This window comes from Elephas maximus, chromosome 2, assembly GCF_024166365.1.
Source record: "Elephas maximus indicus isolate mEleMax1 chromosome 2, mEleMax1 primary haplotype, whole genome shotgun sequence".
Lineage (NCBI taxonomy): Eukaryota > Metazoa > Chordata > Mammalia > Proboscidea > Elephantidae > Elephas > Elephas maximus.
In genome coordinates, this window is record NC_064820.1 from 227564865 (window position 1) to 227584832 (window position 19968).

The 19968-nt window shown below is 42.1% G+C and overlaps 1 protein-coding gene across 2 annotated transcripts in view; it reads right to left on the minus strand.

The window, feature by feature from the left end:
* Positions 1-8460: 8460 nt before the first annotated feature.
* HSF2BP (heat shock transcription factor 2 binding protein) overlaps positions 8461-19968 on the minus strand; it is a 188135-nt gene continuing 176627 nt past the window's right edge. For both annotated transcript variants that reach the window (XM_049874975.1, XM_049874974.1), the window contains one exon: positions 8461-9124. In XM_049874975.1, the coding sequence (XP_049730932.1) occupies positions 8923-9124 (202 nt within the window). In that variant the 3' untranslated portion in view covers positions 8461-8922. The remainder of the gene's footprint in view (positions 9125-19968) is intronic.

The window sequence follows — 19968 nt, forward strand, 5'->3', positions numbered from 1 at the left end:
CTGTGAGAAAACTGTCTGTTCTGGACATGTGTCCTCAACTGAAATGTAATTGACTATGAGCGGTGTCACGTTTCTTTACTGGCAGTCATGTGCGCTGTTCTAAGAAAATGAAATAGTCCTCCGTGGTGGGAAAGGCAACCACTTAGGGAGCGCCGTTGTGGGCAACTTAAAAATCTTTCCGATAAAGGCTATTCAGGAAACAAACCAAATATGTTAAAAATATGAGAAGCATAACATAAATCAAAGTTTAATTCTGAAAAATCATCTAAGTAATAATACTTTCCAATGACAGTTACAACAGTGTTCCTTGTCACGAGCCCACTCAGGGAACTCCAGCTTCTAATGCGACATGTGGCGACAACTTCAAACACGCAGGCTCTGAGCAGAGACCCCGGGGCCCCGGGTGAGTTCCTGAAGACAGCGGCGTGGCCCGTGGTCTCCTGCCCTCCCACCTGAACCTGGCCCAACAGTACCCCGAGTCTCTCCCGCGGTCCGCACTGCCCCTGGGCCTACAGCACCCTACAGGACATGGTGCGGCCTATGGTGCACCCTCCGCTGCCCCACTGTCTACACCGCAGATCCTGCACCAGTCTGACAAGTCCTGGTGATGCTCTCTTGGCATCTACGCCACGGAAGAAAACTGAGCAAACTGCAGTTTGAGGACTTTTCAAAAGAAATCTCTAGGACCTTACAGAAGTATTTGTCAACCTCTTAGATTCATGTTAATGTCACGGTGATGCAGACAATGGCAGGCAGGGAGGAATCGGTAGAGTGGGTATAGTTACCACCTTAATTAAAATCCTCCTTCCCCATGACCTCACTCCTACCCTCGGTCTAACTTTCTTTAGGCCCCAAACGTGTGATCCAATGCTAATTACTTTAATTAATTAAAAATCCTCTGGAAAAAGTGAAAGATACTAGGCTATATAAATACCTAGGATCAGTAGAACTGCTTATGTTGTTGTTGCTAGGTGACGCTGGGTCGGTTCAGACTCATAGCAACCCTATGTACTACAGAACAAAACACTGCCCAGTCCTGTACATGTTCACAATCGTTGTCATGCTTAAACCCACTGTTGCAGCCACTGTGTCAATCCATCTTTTTGAGGGTCTTCCTCTTCTTCACTGACCCTGTACTTTACCAAGCATGATGTCCTTCTCCAGGGACTGATCCCTCCTGACAACATGTCCAAAGTATGTAAGACACAGCCTCGCCATCCTTGCTTCTAAGGAGCATTCTGGTTGTACTTCTTGCAAGACAGATTCGCTCATTCTTTTGGCAGTCTGGTTGTCTTAGTCATCTAGTGCTGCCATAACAGAAATACCACAAGTGGATGGCTTTAACAAAGAGAAATTTATTTTCTCACAGTCTAGTAGGTTACAAGTCCAAATTCAGGGTATAAGCTCCAGGGGAAGGCTTTCTTTCTCTGTCTGGTCTGGAGGAAGGTCCTTGTCCTCAACCTTCCGCTGGTCGAAGAGCTTCTCGGGCACAGGGACCCCATGTCCAAAGGACGTGCTCTGCTCCTGGTGCTTCTTTCTTGGTGGTATGAGGTCCCCAACTCTCTGCTTGCTTTCTTTTCCTTTTATCTCTTGAGAGATAAAAGGTGGTGCAGACCATACCCCAGGGGAACTCCCTTTACACCTTGGATCAGGGAGGTGGCCTGAGTAAGGGTGGTGTTACAATCCCACCCTAATCCTCTCAACATAAAATTAGAATCACAAAATGGAGGACAACCACACAATACTGGGAATCATGGCCTAACCAAGTTGATACATTTTGGGGGTAACATAATTCCATCCATGACAATGGTATAGTCAATATTCTTCGCCAGCACCACAATTCAAAGGCGTCAACTCTTCTTCGGTCTTCCTTATTCACTGTCCAGCTTCCACATGCGTATGATGCAACTGAAAATACCATGGCTTGGCTCAGGCACACACCTTAGTGTTCAAGGTGACGTCTTTGCTTTTCAACACTTTAAAGAGGTCTTTCGTAGCAGATTTGCCCAGTGCAATGCGTCTTTTGATTCCTTGACTGCTGCTTCCGTGGCTGTTGATTGTGGATCCAAGTAAAATGAAATCCTTGACAACTTCAATCTTTTTTCCATTTATCACGATGCTGCTTATTGATCAAGTTGTGAGGATTTTTGTTTTCTTTATGTTGAGGTACAATCCACACTGAAGACTGTGGTCTTTGATCTTCATCAGTAAGTGCTTCAAGTCCTCTTCACTTTCAGCAAGCAAGGTTGTGTCATCTGCACAGCGCAGGTTGTTAATGAGTCCTCCTCCAATCCTGATGCCCCCTTCTTCTTCATATAGTCTAGCTTCTCGGATTATTTGCTAGGCATACTGATTGAATAGGTATGGTGAAAGGATACAACCCTGATGCACACCTTTCCTGACTTTAAACCACCCAGTATCCCCTTGTTCTGTCCGAACAACTGCCTCTTGATCTATGTACAGGTTCCTCATAAGCACAATTAAGTGTTCTGGAATTCACATTCTTCGCAATGTTACGATCCACACAAATGCCTTTGCATAGTCAATAGAACACAGGTAAACATCCCTCTGGTATTCTCTGCTTTCAGCCAGGATACATGTGACATCAAAAATGATATCCCTGGTTCCATGTCCTCTTCTGAATCCAGCCTGAATTTCTGGCCTTTCCCTGTCGATATACTGCTGCAGCCACTTTTGAATGATCTTCGGCAAAATTTTGCTTGCGTGTGATATTAATGTTATTGTTCTAGAATTTCCACATTTGGTTGGATCACCTTTCTTGGGAATAGGCATAAATATGGATCTCTTCTAGTCCGTTGGCCAGGTAACTGTCTTCCAAATTTCTTGGCATAGATGAGTGAGCACCTCCAGTGCTGCATCTGTTTGTTGAAACATCTCAACTGGTATTCTGTCAATTTCTGGAGCCTTGTTTTTCGGCAGTGTCTTCAGTGTACCTTGGACTTCTTCCTTCAACACCATCAGTTCCTGATCACATGCTACCTCTTGAAATGGATGAACATCGACCAGTTCTTTTGGGTATAATGACTCTGTGTATTCCTTCTATCTTCTTTTGATGTCTCCTGCGTCGTTTAATATTTTCCCCATAGAATTCTTCACTACTGCAACGTGATGCTTGCATTTCTTCTTCAGTTCTTTCAGCTTAAGCATGTTCTTCCCTTTTGGTTTTCTATCTCCAGCTCTTTACATATCATTGTAATGCTTCCCTTTGTCTTCTCACACCACTCTTTGAAATCTCCTGTTCAGTTCTTTTACTTCATCATTTCTTCCTTTTGCTTTAGCTGCTCAACATTCAAGAGCAAGTTTCCAAGTCTCTTCTGACATCCAGTTAGGTCTTTTATTCCTCTCCTGTCTTTTTAATGACCTCTTGCTTTCTTCATGTATGATGTCCTTGATGTCATTCCACAACTCGTCTGGTCTTCGGTCATTAGTGTTCAAGGCGTCAAATCTATTCTTGAGATAGTCTCTAAATTCAGGTGGGATATACTCAAGATCATACTTTGGCTCTCATGGACTTGTTCTAATTCTCTTCAGTTTCAACTTCAACTTATGTATAAGCAATTGACGGACTGTTCCACAGTTGGCCCTGGCCATGTTTTGAATGATGATATTGAGCTTTTCCATCATCTCCTTCCACAGATATGGTCAATTTGATTCTGGTGTATTCCATCTGGCAAGGTCGTGTACAGTCACCGTTTATGTTGGTGAAAAAAGGAATGTGCAATGAAGAAGTCTTTGGTCTTGCAAAATTCTATCATGTGATCTCCGGCATTGTTTCTATCACCAAGACCATATTTTCCAACTATCGATTCTTCTTCATTTCCAACTTTTGCATTCCAATTGCATGTTTGATCAATTTCGGACTGCAGAAGCTGGTAAAAATCTTCAATTTCTTCATCTTTGGCCTCAGTGGCTGGTGTGTAAATTTGAATAGTAGTCATATTAACTGGTTTTCCTTGTATGTGTATGGATATTATCCTATCACTGATGGCGTTGTACTTCAGGATGGATCTTGAAAAAGTGTTCTTTTTGACAATGAATGCAAAGCTATTCCTCTTCAAGCTGTCATTCCTGGTATAGTAGACCATATGATTATCTGATTCAAAATGGCCAATACCAGCCCATTTCAGTTCACTAATGCCTAGGATATCAATGTTTATGCATTCCATTCCATTTCTGACAATTTCCAATTTTCCTAGATTCATACTTCGCACATCCCATGTTCCAATTATTAATGGATGCTTGCAGCTGCTGCTTCTCATATTGAGTCATGCCACATCAGCAAATGAAGATCCCGAAAGCTTGGCTCCACTCATGTCATTAAGGTTGACTCTACTTTGAGGAGGCAGCTCAAAGTAGATGCTTATAGCATCCAGCTTATCCCAATATATAATCATGCTAGTAGGACACACGTTAGCCATCGGTATTCTGCACCGATCTGCATCTTAGTGAGGATCTACTCTTTTTCTGACTTCACAGAACACAAATTAGGTGGGCTAATGAGGAGTCCTTGGGTGGCACAAACGGCTAAGTGCTAACCTACTAACCAAAAGGTTGGCAGTTTGAATTCACCTAGAGATGCCTCTGAAGAAAGGCCTGGAGATCCACTTCTGAAAGGTCACAGCCTTGATACCCCTAAAAAGCACAGTTCTACTCTGCACTCATGGGTCACCATGAGTCAGAATCTACTCAACGGCAACTGGTTTGGGTTTTTTTTTGTTTTGTTTTTAACAACAAGCCAGATGGCAAGAGGCCTACTCTGATGGGGGCAGGGGAGGCAGAGGGACATGTGAGTGCTGTCACAGAAACACCAAAAAACCACCAGAAACTGTCAGAACCAACTCTATCAGAACTCTGGAAAACAGTCAAAGGCCTGCAGCAACCAAGTGAATGCTGGAGTAGGAAAGCTTTTTGGCTTTTTCACACACCCATGCCCCACCCTCTTCCCAGCTGGGAGGCAGAGCAGCCCATGTTCCCAGGGTGGGAGCGGTCCCTAGTTCCAGAGGGAGCAAAGCTGACCTTATTCACAAACTATTACATATGTTTGCTCTAACTTGTCTGAGAACTACCTGAGGAACTGACACAAGGCCTCTTTTTCCCCAAACTTTGAGCTCACTCAGGCCAGAAATGAAAAGCAGTGATTATTGTTTGAAAACACTGTAAGGCTAACCAACGACCTCAGATACCTGGAGCAAGGGACTGCAGTTAGACATACAAAAGGCTGTCTAAAGTTTGGAAGGAATGCTGGAAGAGTTTCTTTCGGAAATTAGGATATTCAAAAGCACCCGTGCCTACAAGTGTAATACTCTCCCTTTACATGCTGTCTTGACCCAGTTTTGAGGCCCTGATGGAGGCCAGTCTGTTCCCCTTCTTGAACAGCTGATTAAGTCCACTCCCCAGCCACTGCCCTTGGCAGGTTCTCACACTCCTGGTCCACTATGCAACTGTCCTAATCTCCTTGGGGCCAGGTACCCAACAAGTAGGGACAGCCCCTGTGCCCCCTGAGCTTGTAGAATACTCAAATCGTCCAATCCCCAGCCTGCAAAACCTAGCTAACCCAACCCTGCTTTCCATACATAAGCCCTTTCCTACAATTTCAGCTTATTTGCCTTGTTTCTAGGTATAACTCTGTGTGCCCCTGCATCAAGGCATACTGTGGTTTCCCCTGTAGGACCTGTGAGTAATATATCCTGTTTTTTGGTCTTCCTGTGTGAGTCTCACTTCCTCATAACACATCTGACAGACCATCCAAGACACCCATAGACCCCTTTGGGTCAAACTGAAACAACGGGGAAATTTCCAAACTTACGTGCATGCCCAGGGCTGGACCCATGCTCAGAAAACACCTGAGAAGACCCTAAGCTTTTACCTCAGGCTGATCCCTAGGTCAGTGTAAGCTTGGCTAGGTGCTGAAGGCATGCCCCAGCACAGAGCCAATGTGCAGACCAAGAGAGGAAAAGTTTTTTCTTTTTTCTTTATTTTAGCTCTCTGTCAAAATACCAGCTGAACACAAGTTAAAGGAACAGAGACTTCAGTGACCACACACAACAAGGAATACAGTCTTTGCACCCCCCACCCAGTATGAAAAAAATCACTAAACAAATGGATTACTACTGCCTTAAACAAACAAAACCACAGCAAACTCTAGGGAGAGGGAGAATTTGATTTCCAGAGTTACCTTGTAATAATATTCAAATACCTGGCTTTCAACAAAAAAAATCACAAGATATACAAAGAAACAAAAAAGGATGACCCATTATAAGGAAAAAATAAAGTGAGAGAAGCCATCCCTGAGGCAGCCAGACATGGGACTTACTAGATAAAGACTTCAAAACATTTGCCTTAAATATGTTCAAAAAGCTAAAGGAAAACACAAAAAACTAAAGAAAATGACATATAAACAAAATGAAAAGTTCAATAAAGAGATAATATATATAAAAAAAATTATGTGAATTATTTTATTGCTTTTGTCTCCAATTTTAAAATTCACAAGAGACTTCAAAACTGCAAAGTACATTGTTGGATATATACCTCTTTTTTTTTTTTTACTGAGTGGGTTTTCTTTAGATTGTTAGATACAGAAAAATGAAAGAATCTATGCTCTTCTCTTAACCTTCATATGAAGAGCTGCAATATCAGAGAAGCTATTTACTCCTTAAAATTGGCCTTCAGCGCCTTTTCTGTGATACACAGAGCATGTACCTGTCAGCTGTTTCTTCCTGATGGAGCTTTAATAAGAACTCTCCTTACCTTTAGCACCTTAAAATCAGGAGGAAAGACATCCTTCTTAATCATAGCCACCTACTAATTAGCTAAACTGTGCAACACTCAAGAGTCTGGTCCAGTTTTCTCTCTATACCCTACTGACCCCATCCATCTCTGGCAGGAAAAAACCCTGCAGTTCTAGAGGGGGCAAAAACCAATTACACCAGTTTATCACCTTACCTTAACAAACGAGTAACAACCAAAAAGAAAATGATACCATGCTAGAATAAGTACAAAAACACAGCATCCTCTGTTTTATTCACCAATAATCAGGACCTACACAGCCACACAGCACAGATGGACAAATTTCTGCTTCCATGAATTTTAAATTGCCTTTTACAACATTTCCCTGGCACCGAAGAGCTAATGCTGCACAATATGTTGGTTTGTGAAATTCAAGCAACTGTGCCTTCCTCTCGCTCCTCCATTCAGCCTCAGCCCCACACTGCACATTGGCCATAAAAACCTACTAAAAAGAAAAGTGAAGTTATTTTAAAACACCACACACAGCAGAGACAGCCTCTCAGTGTACCTCGGACTGCCTGTGGAAGGTGATGCCCGCACATGCCTCGCTCTTACAGTCCTACAGCGTCATATGGGGGCAGCAGCAACAGGATGAAGTAGGGAACATGCTGCCTGATGTGACTTTAAGGACTAACTGAAATGGCAGCTTTCACTCTCACACGTCATGGTTTCTGAGAGAAGCAAGTGCATTCTCCTTTGTTTTCGGCTAGTGGCCTAGATCACAAGCTAGATGTCCTGACAAGCAGATGAGGCAGCTACACATGGGTGGGGGGCCCTGGTATACAGACATACCCATTGTCATGGATAAAATTATGTCCCCCAAAAACTGTGTGTATCAACTGGGCTGGGCCATGATTCCCAGTATTGTGTGATTTTCCTGTATGTTGTAAATCATGCTTCTATGATGTTAATGAGGGAGGAGGGGCAGCAATTGTGTTCAGGAGCCAGGACTCAACCTACAAGACTGGATTGTGTCTTGAGGCTATCTCTTGAGATATAAAAGAGAGAAGCCAGCAGAGATACAGGGGGACCTCATACCACCAAGAAAGAAACACTGGGAGCAGAGTGTGTCCTTTGGGCCCAGGGTCCCTGTGTGAAGAAGCTCCTTGTCCACGGGAACACTGATGAGAAGGCCAACAGAGAGAGAATGTCTTTCCCCTGGAGCTGATGCCCTGAATTTGGATTTTTAGCCTACTTTTACTACGAGAAAATACACTTCTCTTTGTTAAAGCCATCCACTTGTGGTATTTCCGTTATAGCAGCACTAGATAACTAAGACACCCATGTACAGAACAGAGAAATGATGATCATTTACAGAATTTCAAACAATTATATGTGTTCAAATCTATGATGCTGTTTTTATGATACTTCTTGTAAGAAAAACCAAACTTCTAAGTTTTTATAGCCAAAGGGACCAGAACAATGTAAGGAGAGGTTTTTATAGCAACCATGTGTAAACCCAAAAACCAAACCCACTGCCATCGAGTCGATTCCGATTCAACCATGTGTATGTATAAAATACAAAAGGAAAATAATTCCCTAAGTTTATAATATTTCAGGAAACAATAGTTGTAAACACATCAATGAGCCTTCTGACTTTCTTTATTCAAAAATAAAAGAGGCACAAAAATATAGAACTAAGATGTCATCTGAAATAGCAGGTTTACCAAAAGTAAACCTGCATTTGGGGGAATTAATTATAATTATGAATTGTTTTTCAAAATAAATGTACCTCAGGAAAATGCTGACCAGTGGGGTAGATGATTCTTTAAGCTCCCATTTTTACAGGTGAACCTAGAGGTCACAGAAAGTTTAAGCAGCAAGAAACCACTCTTAGAGCTTCCAGGTACAGAAGACCTTTCTGGAAGGACGGGTCTTTTCAGGTTCACCTTTGGAAAGATTAACCAACCATCTACAAGTACTTCACCTATAAGAGGAAGCTAAGTAGGATACATATCTCAATTCACATCCATCTCTAGTCAATCACATTTAGCCATTCGCAACTCATGGCACACGGTGATAGTTTTTAAAACGCAAAGTAAGGGGCATGGGGGCAGGGAAGGAACACTGGCATTTTTACCAAACCCTCTGTGGACAAGCAAGCACCCCTATGCATCATGCTCCAGAACCTGCAGGTCTTCCAGGAGCTCCTGGGCCACGCTCTGGAGGTGCGGGTTGCGGCTCTTTGACATTGCCAGGATGCGCTGCAGAGGCAGGGAACTCCGGAACTCGGAGGCTGCCTTGGAGAAGACTTCTGGTTCTAGAACCACAGACTGGACCAGACGCAACACATGGAGACACACTTCTGCATCTGGGTCTGTGGGAAAATGAGTAAAGCTTCTCGTTAGAATAAAACTTTCTACAGTATCTGGATGCAGTTCTACCTTTTGAGGGGTTTCTGGCCTTTGTGAATGACAGACTTATTTGAGAAAATTTTGAAGACTATGGCTGACCCAGAAACAGAGTCACTTCTTGATGTAAAAGCTTAGGTCATAAGAGCAACATGAGAAAACTCATTTATCATCTATTACTCACAATCATATGATTTGAAAATACTGACCTTAAAATATGAGATATGAGAGATTTTCCTGTTGTCTGTTATAATTCTGTCCACTTATGAGATCTTTAAGAAAAGGTACTGCTTCATTTTCCCTTTGATTACAGCAAGTCCCTCCAAGTCCACATGCATATGTTACGGGCCAATGAGTTATACAATGTTGCAAGGCATACTACTCACACTATTCCACATTTTCCAAGTGAATGTCCCTTGAGTTATACAACCTAGTGGTTGCTGTTGTATGCTTGCCAAGTTGATCCCAACTCACAGCAACCCTATAGGACAGAACAGAACTGCCCCATAGGGCTTCCTAGGCTGTAATCTTTATAGGAGCAGATAACCAGGTCTTTTCTTCCATGGAACAGGTGGTAGGTTCAAACAGCCAATCTTTTGACAAGCAGCTGAGCACTTAACCATTACACCACCAGGGCTCCTATATAACCTGATAGCCCTGCATATATCGTAGTAACTACCAAAAAACAAAAGGACAAACAAGAGCCCCAACCCAAAGCTATACTTCATAACCAGGATGACACCAACTCTCCTTACCTTTTATCCCTACTGGGAACCTTAAACATACTATTAATTCACTTCTGGACTGGGCAGTATAACTGAACAAGGCTCAAAACCAGTATCTCTTTCTTAGCACTACAATTACTCAAAAAGTCTTTTAGGGAGTACCATATTTTTATCCAAATAATGCATACCTTCTAAAAAAAAAAACAGTTTTTTTTTTTCCTATGTTTGCCAACCTCTCCCATCCCCTGTACCCTTAGGGAGAGGAAGGGCAAGCATGGCCCAGACCACTAGCAGGCTCCTACCGTAGGGGAGGGGCACAGACCTGCCAAAGATGCTGGGTAGAGTGCAGCTGTCCCAGGGCGATGGGGCAGGAGTACTGGGGAAAGCACCACCACCCAGATGCAGGTGGACAGGGCCTGCCTGAGACTCAGGCTGAACCAAAACAACAGGGAACTCCCTGCTGTCCTCTACCATGTGTCTGGCAAACACCCAGTCTACAGCTGGGGGAGAGGCAAGAGAATGCAAGGAGCCCCTCTGAGGCACAGCTGCAGAGAGAAGTCCACAAGCTGAGGGTGGGCCAAGAACGCTGAGAAAAATACTCTGTCAACTCAGCCCTCACCCTTTAGCACAAGAAAAGGTTAGAGGAATCTGAAGCCAGTGGTGCACCGGGGTAACCACGGCAACAACCACCACCACCACAAACCCAGCTCAGTCCCCTACATTAACAACCTAGCAGAAGAAGAGATGTGGCCATTTCCAGGAATAAATACGATTTGCGTCAGTCTTTACTGCAGAGGTTGGTCAACTACAGCCCTGAAGCAAACGCAGCCTGTGACCTGTTTCTGTACAGGCCACGAGCTAAGAATGGCTTTGGCATTTTTAAAGCTTTAAAAAAAAAAAAGGAGAAGGAAGAAAGAAAGAGAGAGAGGAGGAGGAGACTATGCAACAGAGATCATATGTGGCCCTCAACACTCAAAATATTATTATCTGCCTCACTACGGGAAAAGTTTACTGATCTGTGATCTACTCCTATACACGATATCAAGCATGCAATCAAAAATTACAATGAAAAATCAACGGGGAGGGGGCCACTGTCAAACAATAAACCAATCAACAAACACAGACTCAGAGATATTGGCATAATCTTTTTCTGGGAGAAAGGAAACTTAAAATAAAGATGATTAATAGATGAGAATACATTGTTTTAAGGCTCTTACACGTGAAACAGTAGAGTATTTAAAGACAGATTGTGATTAAAGATCATATTGTGAACACTAAAATTTTTTTAAAAGTGTTAAATAAGTCAACAGTACAGATGAAATATTAAAAAATAATACTCAATACAACAGCAAACAAAGAACAAGAAAAAAAGAAAATCAAACCTACGATACACAAAAAGGACAAAAAATAACTATGAGCAAAAGTCAAAGCAATTGAAAAAATCAGAAAAAATTAATAAAACCAAAAGCTGATCCTTTCAAAAGTCTACAGAAATTGATAAACCTCTAGATAGACTAGTCAAGAAAAAGAGAAAAATGACAAATATCAGGAATGAAGGAGAGGACATCATTACAATTTCTGCAGATATTAAAAGGATAATAAGGTAACATTACGAACAACTTTATGTTCGTAAATACAACAACTTGCACAGAATTAACAAATTCCTTGGAAGATACTGTTTTAGGCTGGGTTCTCTAGAGAAGCAAAACCAGGGAAGTGCATAAATATAGAGAGAGAGAAACTGATATCAAGGAAATGGCTCACGTGGTGGTAGTGATGGAAATTCCAAGTCTAGGGTGAGGCTAGGGCTTCTCCTCACTCCCATAGCTGCACGGGCTGTAGAATCCATCATCAGCAGGTCAGACAGGCCTCTGGTTCACAGGCTACGGGGGCCAATGAATCCCAGGATGGGCAGGTAAACTGCTAGCTGAAGTCTCAAGAACTGGAAGTCAGATAAACAGGAGCCTGCTGCAGGATCCAGAATGAGCAAAAGCCAGTGAGTGTTGCCAGGAAGTTCACCTATACTGGATGCAGGCCACAATCCCAAGGAAACTCGACTGACTGTTTATAACGTATCTCATCCTGCAGGTGATTACACTACATCAGATCTCATTACGGAAGTTATTACATTATTACAGAATTGCCAAACTACATTATAACTGCCAAACCACTGAGAATCGTGGCCCAGCCAACTTGACACCCAACCTTAATCATCACAGTCCACCATATGTCAACTTAGCACCCATACACATCTCTAAAAGAAGACAATCATAAAGTCGTACTTGCGCCTAATATGATACAACTAACAGGCAAACAACCAAAAGTGCACTAGAACTATTTACATCTTATTATTTTTTAAGTGAAGAAAACAAAAATATCTGATGCATACACACAAAGAAAAAATATTCATGACAATTACAGTCCTTGATTCTGCAACTGCTCACGCGGCCGTAACTGGTATTGTGAACTACCTTCTTCCACCACCTATTCCGTATTCCCTTTAACCTCAGCAAGCACTTCTGCTAGTCGTCGTTCTTTGGCTGGTGGGGTGACCCAAACCCTCACTCCTGAAGGGTCTCGGCCATTAGTAGTCATGTTGGAATTGGGTTGCTGTAACTTTCCATTGACTTTAACCACATAGCGCGGTAGTACTAAAAGATGCCCTAAGGGATCGCCTGTATTCCAAACACACTCTTCTTTACATCCATTATATAATATCAATCTGATTTCCTCTTAGTAATCAGGATCATTCATACCAGCCAATATGGTAACTTCCTTCTTTACCCGTTGATTCAGAGGTACAAGGAGCCCAAAGTGGCCAGGTGGCATTCTTAATTTGCAGTTCAATGGAATTGGAGTTGTGACTCCTTGTGGGAACACTCCTCCCTTTGGAACTAAGACCTTTGGACCATAGAGCATAGAGCATAGAGTACTGGGGACAGGATCAAAAATTTTGCGAGTGGGTCACTAGGGGTAATACTGACTGGTGCCACTCCCATTTAGACCCCTTGATACCTGGATAAATGAATCCTGGGTATGCAAGGAACACCACAATACACTGGACACTAGTTTAGAGCATAGACAGCCTCCTGGAGAATGCTGCCAAACCCTGCAAGATACTGCCACCTAGTCGGCACCGTAACTGTGTCATTAGAAGGCCAATCCATCATTCTATCCGGTCAGCTACTTCAGGATGATTGGGGAACATGGTAAGATCAGTGAATTCCATGATCATGGGCTGACTGCTGCACTTCATTTGCTGTGAAGTGAGTCTCTTGATCTGAGGCGATGCTGTGTGGGATACCACGATGGTGAATAAGGTATTCTGTGAGTCCACGAATGGCAGTTTTGGCAGAAGCATTAAGCACAAAGAAGACAAATCTGTACCAAGAGTAAGTGTCTATTCCAGTAAGAACAAAATGCTGCCCTTTCCATGATAGAAGCAGTCCAATGTAATCAACCTACCACCAGGTTGCTGGCTGATCACCTCTAGGAATGGTGCCTTATCGGGGAGACTCAGTGTTGGTCTCTGCTGGAAGACTGGGTACTCAATAGTGGCTGTAGCCAACTGGGCCTTGTTGAGTGAAAGTCCATGTTGCTGAGCTCATACACAACCTCCATCCCTGCCACCATGGCCACTTTGTTCATGAGTCCATTGGGCAATGATGGGAGTGGCTTGGGAAAGAGGATGATGGTTTCCACAGAACGCATCATGTTATCCACTTGATTGTTAAAATCTTCCTCTTCCAAGATCACCCTTTGGTGAGCATTCACATGAGACACAAATATCTTCGTTTCTGTGGCCCATTCAGAGAGGTCTATACACATACCTCTTCCCTATACCTCTTTGTCTCCAATTTTCTAATCATGTTCCTTCCAAGTCCCTGACCATCCACCCAAACCATCAGCCACTACCCATGAAGCAGTACATAATCACATATCTGGCCATTTCTTCTCCTAAGCAAAGTGAACAACCAGGTACACAGCTCAGAGTTCTGCCCACCGGGAGGATTCCTTCACCACTGGCATTTCAGGAGGTCCCAGAAAGGGGCTGTAGTGCTGCCAACGTCCACTTTTGAGTGGTGCCTGCATATCGTGCAGAATCATGTAAACCAGGCATGAATTTTCTCCTCTTCACTCAGCTGAGCATAAGGAGCTCCCCATGAGGCCATAAGGTACAGACTGGGAGATAGAAGGTAATGTGACAGAAGTAGAGAGACCATGGGCATTTTGGCCATTTCCTCATGCAACTTAATTGTGCCTTCAGGTCCTGCCTTAATGACGGAGTGCTACTGTGCACATCCAAATTTATGACTCTGTGAGTCAGACAATATCCAGTTCACAATGGGCAGCTCAGGCTGCATGGTGACTTGGTGGTCCACAGTTAAGCGTTCAGTCTCTACCAAGGCCTAGTAACAAGCCAAAAGCTGTTTCTCAAAAGGAGAGTAAGTTACCTGCAGAAGATGACAGCGCTTTGCTCCAAAATCCTAAGGGTCTGCGTTGTGATCCACCAATAAGCACCTGCTAAAAACTCCAAACAGCATTTCTATTTGCCTCTGACACTTGACGCACCACTGGATCATCTGGATCACATGGCCCAAGTGCAGAGTTGCCTGCATGGCAGCCTGAACCTGTTACAGAGCCTTTTTTGGTCTGGGCCCCACTCAAAACCGGCAGCTTTTCGAGTCACTTGATACACAGGCTGGAGTAGCACATCAAAATGAGATTTATGTTGCCTCAAAAATCCAAAGAGCCCCACTATGCACTGTACCTCCTTTTTAGTTGCAGCAGGGACCAGATGCAGTAACTTATCCTTCACTTTAGAAGGACTATCTCAACACGCCTGGCACCACTGGACCCCTAAAAAATTCACTGAGGTAGAAGGCTCCTGAATGCCTGTGGGGTTAATTTCCCACGTTCTAGCACACAAATGGAGCCCTGGTGCTACAGTAGTTAAGAGCTACGGCGAGTTATAGCTGCAAATCAAAAGGTTGGCAGTTCAAATCCATCAGCCGCTCCCTGGAAACCCCATGGGGCAGTTTTACTCTGTCCCATAGGGTTGCTATGAGTCAGAATCAACTCGAGGTCAACAGGTTTGGTTTTTTGGTTTAGCATGCAAATGTTTTACCAGTAAGTCCAGAGTTATTGACACTTCTTCCTTACTCGGTTCAATCACCATAATGTCATCAATGTAATGGACCAGTGTGATGTCTTATAGACGGGAAAGACAATCAAGGTCCCTGTGGACGAAATTATAACAGCGCTGGACAGCTGATATACCTGTGAGGTAGGATCAAAACCCATTGCTGTCAAGTTAATTCCTACTCATAGTGACCCTATAGGTCAGAGTAGAATGGTCCCATAGAGTTTCCAAGGAGCACCTGGTGGATTTTAACTGCTGACTTTTTGGTTAGCAGCCATAGCAGTTAACCACTATGCCAACCAGGGTTTTACATGCGAGGTAGGACAGTGAGGGTGTTTTGCTGGCATTGCCAGCTGAAGACAAACTGCTTCTGGTGATCTTTGAAAACAGATATGGAGAAAAATGCAGAATACTATGAAAAATTGTACTGCAACAAATTTGAGAAGCTAGAGAAAATGCAAAATTTCTAGAAACACATTACCTACCTAAACTAACACAAAGTGAGACAGAAATTCTGAATAGTCCCATAGCAAGAAAAGAGAATGAAGAGGTTAAAAAAAATAAATAAAAATCCCAACAAAAAAAAGCCCTACCCCGACGGCTTCACTGGAGAATTTAACCAAACTTTCAGAAACAAGCTCACGCCAGTACTGCTCAAACTATTTCAGAGCATAGAAAGGAAGAAATACTCCCAAATTAATTCTATAAAGCCAACATAACCCTGATACCAAAGCCAGGCAAGGACACCACAAAAAAAAAATTGCAGACCAGTCTCTCTCATGGATATAGATGCAAAGATTCTCAACAAAATACTAGTCAACAGAATTCAGCATCCTATCAAAAAAAAAAACAAAAAACACCATGACCAAGAGGGATTCATACCAGATATGCAAGGATGGCTCACCATTAGAAAGTCAGTCACTGAAATCCATCACATAACTAGAACATAAGAAAATAATCATGTCACCCTCTTAATCAACACGGAAAAGGCATCTGATAAAGTCCAACACCCATTCCTGAAAAAACCTCTCAATAAAATAGGAACAGAAGGGAAATTCCATAATAAAGGGCATCTATACAAAACCAACAGCCAACATCATTCTCGATGGGCAGAGGCTAAAAGCATTCCCCTGAGAACAGAAACAAGCCAAGGTTGCCCTTTATCACCACTCCTATTTAGTATGGTGCTGAAGTCCTAGCTCGAGCAGTAAGGCAAAAAAAAGAAAGGGCACCCAAATTGGAAAGTAAGAAGTAAAACTATCCCTCTTCACAGATGATATGATACTATACATAGAGAACCCCAAAGATTCCACAAGAAAACTACTGGAACTAACAGAAAGATTGGGCAGAGTTAGCAGGATACAAGATCAACATGTAAAAATCAGTAGGATTGCTACACACTAACAAAGAGAACTTCAAAAATGAAACCAGGAAAACAATATCATTTATAATAGCCTCTAAAAAGATAAAATACTTAGGAATAAATCTAATCCAGGACATAAAACACCTATAAAAAGAAAACTACAAAACACCACTGCAAGAAACCAAAAAAGACCTACATAAATGGAAAAATATACCATGCTTGTGGATAGAAAGACTCGACATTGTAAAAGTGTCAATCCTACCCAAAGCAATCTATAGATATAACACAATCCCAATCCAAATACCAACATCATTCTTTAATGAGTCGGAAAAACTAATTACCAACTTCACATGGAAAGGAAGAGGCCCTGGATAAGCAAAGCATTATTGAAGAAAAAAAACAAAGTAGAAAGCCTAACACTACCTGATGTCAGAACCTATTATATAGCCCCAGTAGTCAAAACAGCCTGGTACTGGTACAACAACAGGCATATAGACCAAGGGAACAGAATCAAGAACCCAGATGTAAATCCATCCACCTGTGGTCAGCTTCTCTTTAAGAAAAGACCACAGTCCATTAAGTGGGGAAAAAGTCTTTTTAAACAAACAGTGCTGGCAAAATTGGATGTCCATCTGCAAAAAAATGAAAAAGGACCCATGCCTCACACCATACACAAAAACTAACTCAAAACAGATCAAAAACCTAAATATAAAACCTAAAACAGTAAAGATCATGTTAGAAAAAAAATAGGGACAATGCTAGGGGCCCTTATACCTGGCATAAAGAGAATACAAACCATAGGTGATAACACACAAACACCAGAAGATAAACTAGGTAATTGAGAGCTCCTTAAAATTAAACACTTAACGCTCATCAAAAGACTTTACCAAAAGAGTAAAAAGAGAACCTACAGACTGGGAAAAAAAATTTGACTATGACATAACCAACAAGGGTCTAATCTCTAAAATCTGTAGAATACTTTAACACCTCAACAACAAAAAGACAAATAATCCAATTAAAAAAAATGGGCAACGATATGAACAGACACTTCACCAAAGGAGACATTCAGGCAGGTAACAGATGTTAAGAGGAAATGCTCACAATCATTAGCCATTAGACAAATGCATATCAAAAGTACAGTGAGATACCATCTCACCCCAACATTACTGGTGCTAATCAAAAAAACAGAAAATAACAAATGCTGGAGAGATTGTGGGGAGACTGGAACTCTTACGCACTACTGGTGGGAATGTAAAACAGTACAACCACTATGGAAAATGATATGGCACCTCCTTAAAAAACTAGAAATAGAAATACCATACAATCCAGCAATCCCACTCCTAGGAACATATCCTAGAGAAATAGGTGCCGTCACACAAACAGATATATGTACACCCAACATTATTCACAATAGCAAAAAGATGGGAACAACTTAAGTGCCCATCAACAGATGAACAGGTCAACAAATTAGGGTACTGTCTTCGTTATCTAGTACTGTTACAAGAGAAATACCAAAAGTGGATGGCTTTAACAAAGAGAAATTTATTTTCTCACAGTCCAGTAGGCTAAAAGTCCAAATTCAGGGTGTTAGCTCTAGGGGAAGGCTTTCTCTCTCTGGAGGAAGGTCCTTCTCATCAATCTTCCCCTGTACTAGGAGCTTCTCTGAGCAGGAACCCCAGGTCCAAAGGACTTGCTGTGCTCCCGGTGCTGCTTTCTTGGTGGTATGAGGTCCACCTGTCTCTCTGCTCACTTCTCTCTTTTGTATCTCAAAAGAGATTGGCTCAAGACACAATTCAATCTTGTAGATTGAGTCCTGTGTCTCGTTAACATAACTGCCACCTATTCCACCTTATTAACATCATAGGGACGATTTACAACACGTAGGAAAATCACATCAGATGACAAAATGGTGAGCAATCACATAATACTGGAAATCATGGGCTAGCCATGATACACATATTTTTGGGGGACACAATTCAATGCATGACAGGTACATACACATAATGGAACACTACACAACAATAAAGAACAATGGTTAATCTTCAAAACATCTCACAACATGGATGAATCTGGAGGGTATTATGCTGAGTGAAATACGTCAGCCACAAAATAACAAACATAGTATGAGACCACTATTATAAAAACCCAAGAAAAAGTTTACACACAGAAAAAAAAATCTTTGATGGTTATAAGGGAGAGGAAGGTTGGGGAGGGGAAATCACCAACTAGATAATAGACAAGTGTTAATTTTGGTGAAGGAAAAGACAACATACAAAGACAACATACAATGACAACAGACAAGCATGACTTGACCGAAGCAAAGTCATAGGAGCTTCCTAGACATAGCCAAACACCCTGAGTTAACCAGTTACTGGCGCTGAAGCCTGGGGACCATCGTCTCAGGGGACAACGTAGGTCAACTGGCATAACATAATTCATAATGAAAGTGTTCTACATTCTAATTCGGTGAAGTAGCATCTGGGGTCTAAAAAGTGGCCATCCAAGATACATCTATTGGCCCCATCATGTTTGGAGGAAAGGAGAATGAAGAAAACCAAAGACACAAGTAAAATACTAGTCCAAAGGACTAATGGACCACATGAACCACAGACTCCACCAGCCATCACAATAGAGGGTCCCAGAAGAGCAGGAGAAAAATGTAAAACAAAATTCAAATTCATACACATACAAAAAAGACCAGACTTGCTGGTCTTATAGAGAGTGGTGGAACCCCTGAGAGTATGGCCCCTGGATACCCTGCTAATTCAGAACTGAAGCCACTCCCAAAGTCCACCTTTCAGCCAAAGATTAGACAGGCCTATAAAACAAAAGTAAAGTAAAGTAGAGGGTCAGCAAAGAAGAGGAAGACCCTCAGTGAGATGGACTGACTCAGTGGCTACAACAATGGATTCAAGGATAACAATGATTGTAGGATGGCACAGGACTGGGTAGTGTCTCGTTCTGTTGTACACAGGGCTGCTATGAGTCGGAACCAACTTGATGGCACCTAACAACAACAACATAAAACAAACAACACATGTGAGGAATGTGCTTCTTAGTCCTATCAAGTATACGAGACCAAGTGGGCACACCAGCCGAAAAGCAGAGATGAGAAGGCAGGGATAGGAAAACTAGACGATGGGCACAGGGAAACCAGGCGGCAAGGGGAAAGGGGGAGAGTGCTGACTCATTGCAGGTACTGCAACTAATGTCACAAACAATTTGTATATAAAATTTTTAAATGAAAAACTAATTTCTACTGTAAACTTTCACATAAAACAAAAATTTTTAAAAAAGTAGTCTTAGAAAGTAATATAATAGTAGAGATGAAAACTTCAATAGAAATTGTAAAAAATAAAGTCAAGGAAAGTTCTTGAAAGTAGTACTAAAAGACAAAGAAATGAAAAACAGAAAAAAGAAACAGGACTAGACATAGGGGTTCAACATCCAATTAACAGGTATTTCAAAAGGAGTGAACTAAGTCAACAGAGAGGAGGACATCACCATTAACTTTTTTTAATGCCCAAAACAGAGATATGTTTCCAAAATGAGAGGGTTCTTTTAATTTCCAGCCAAACT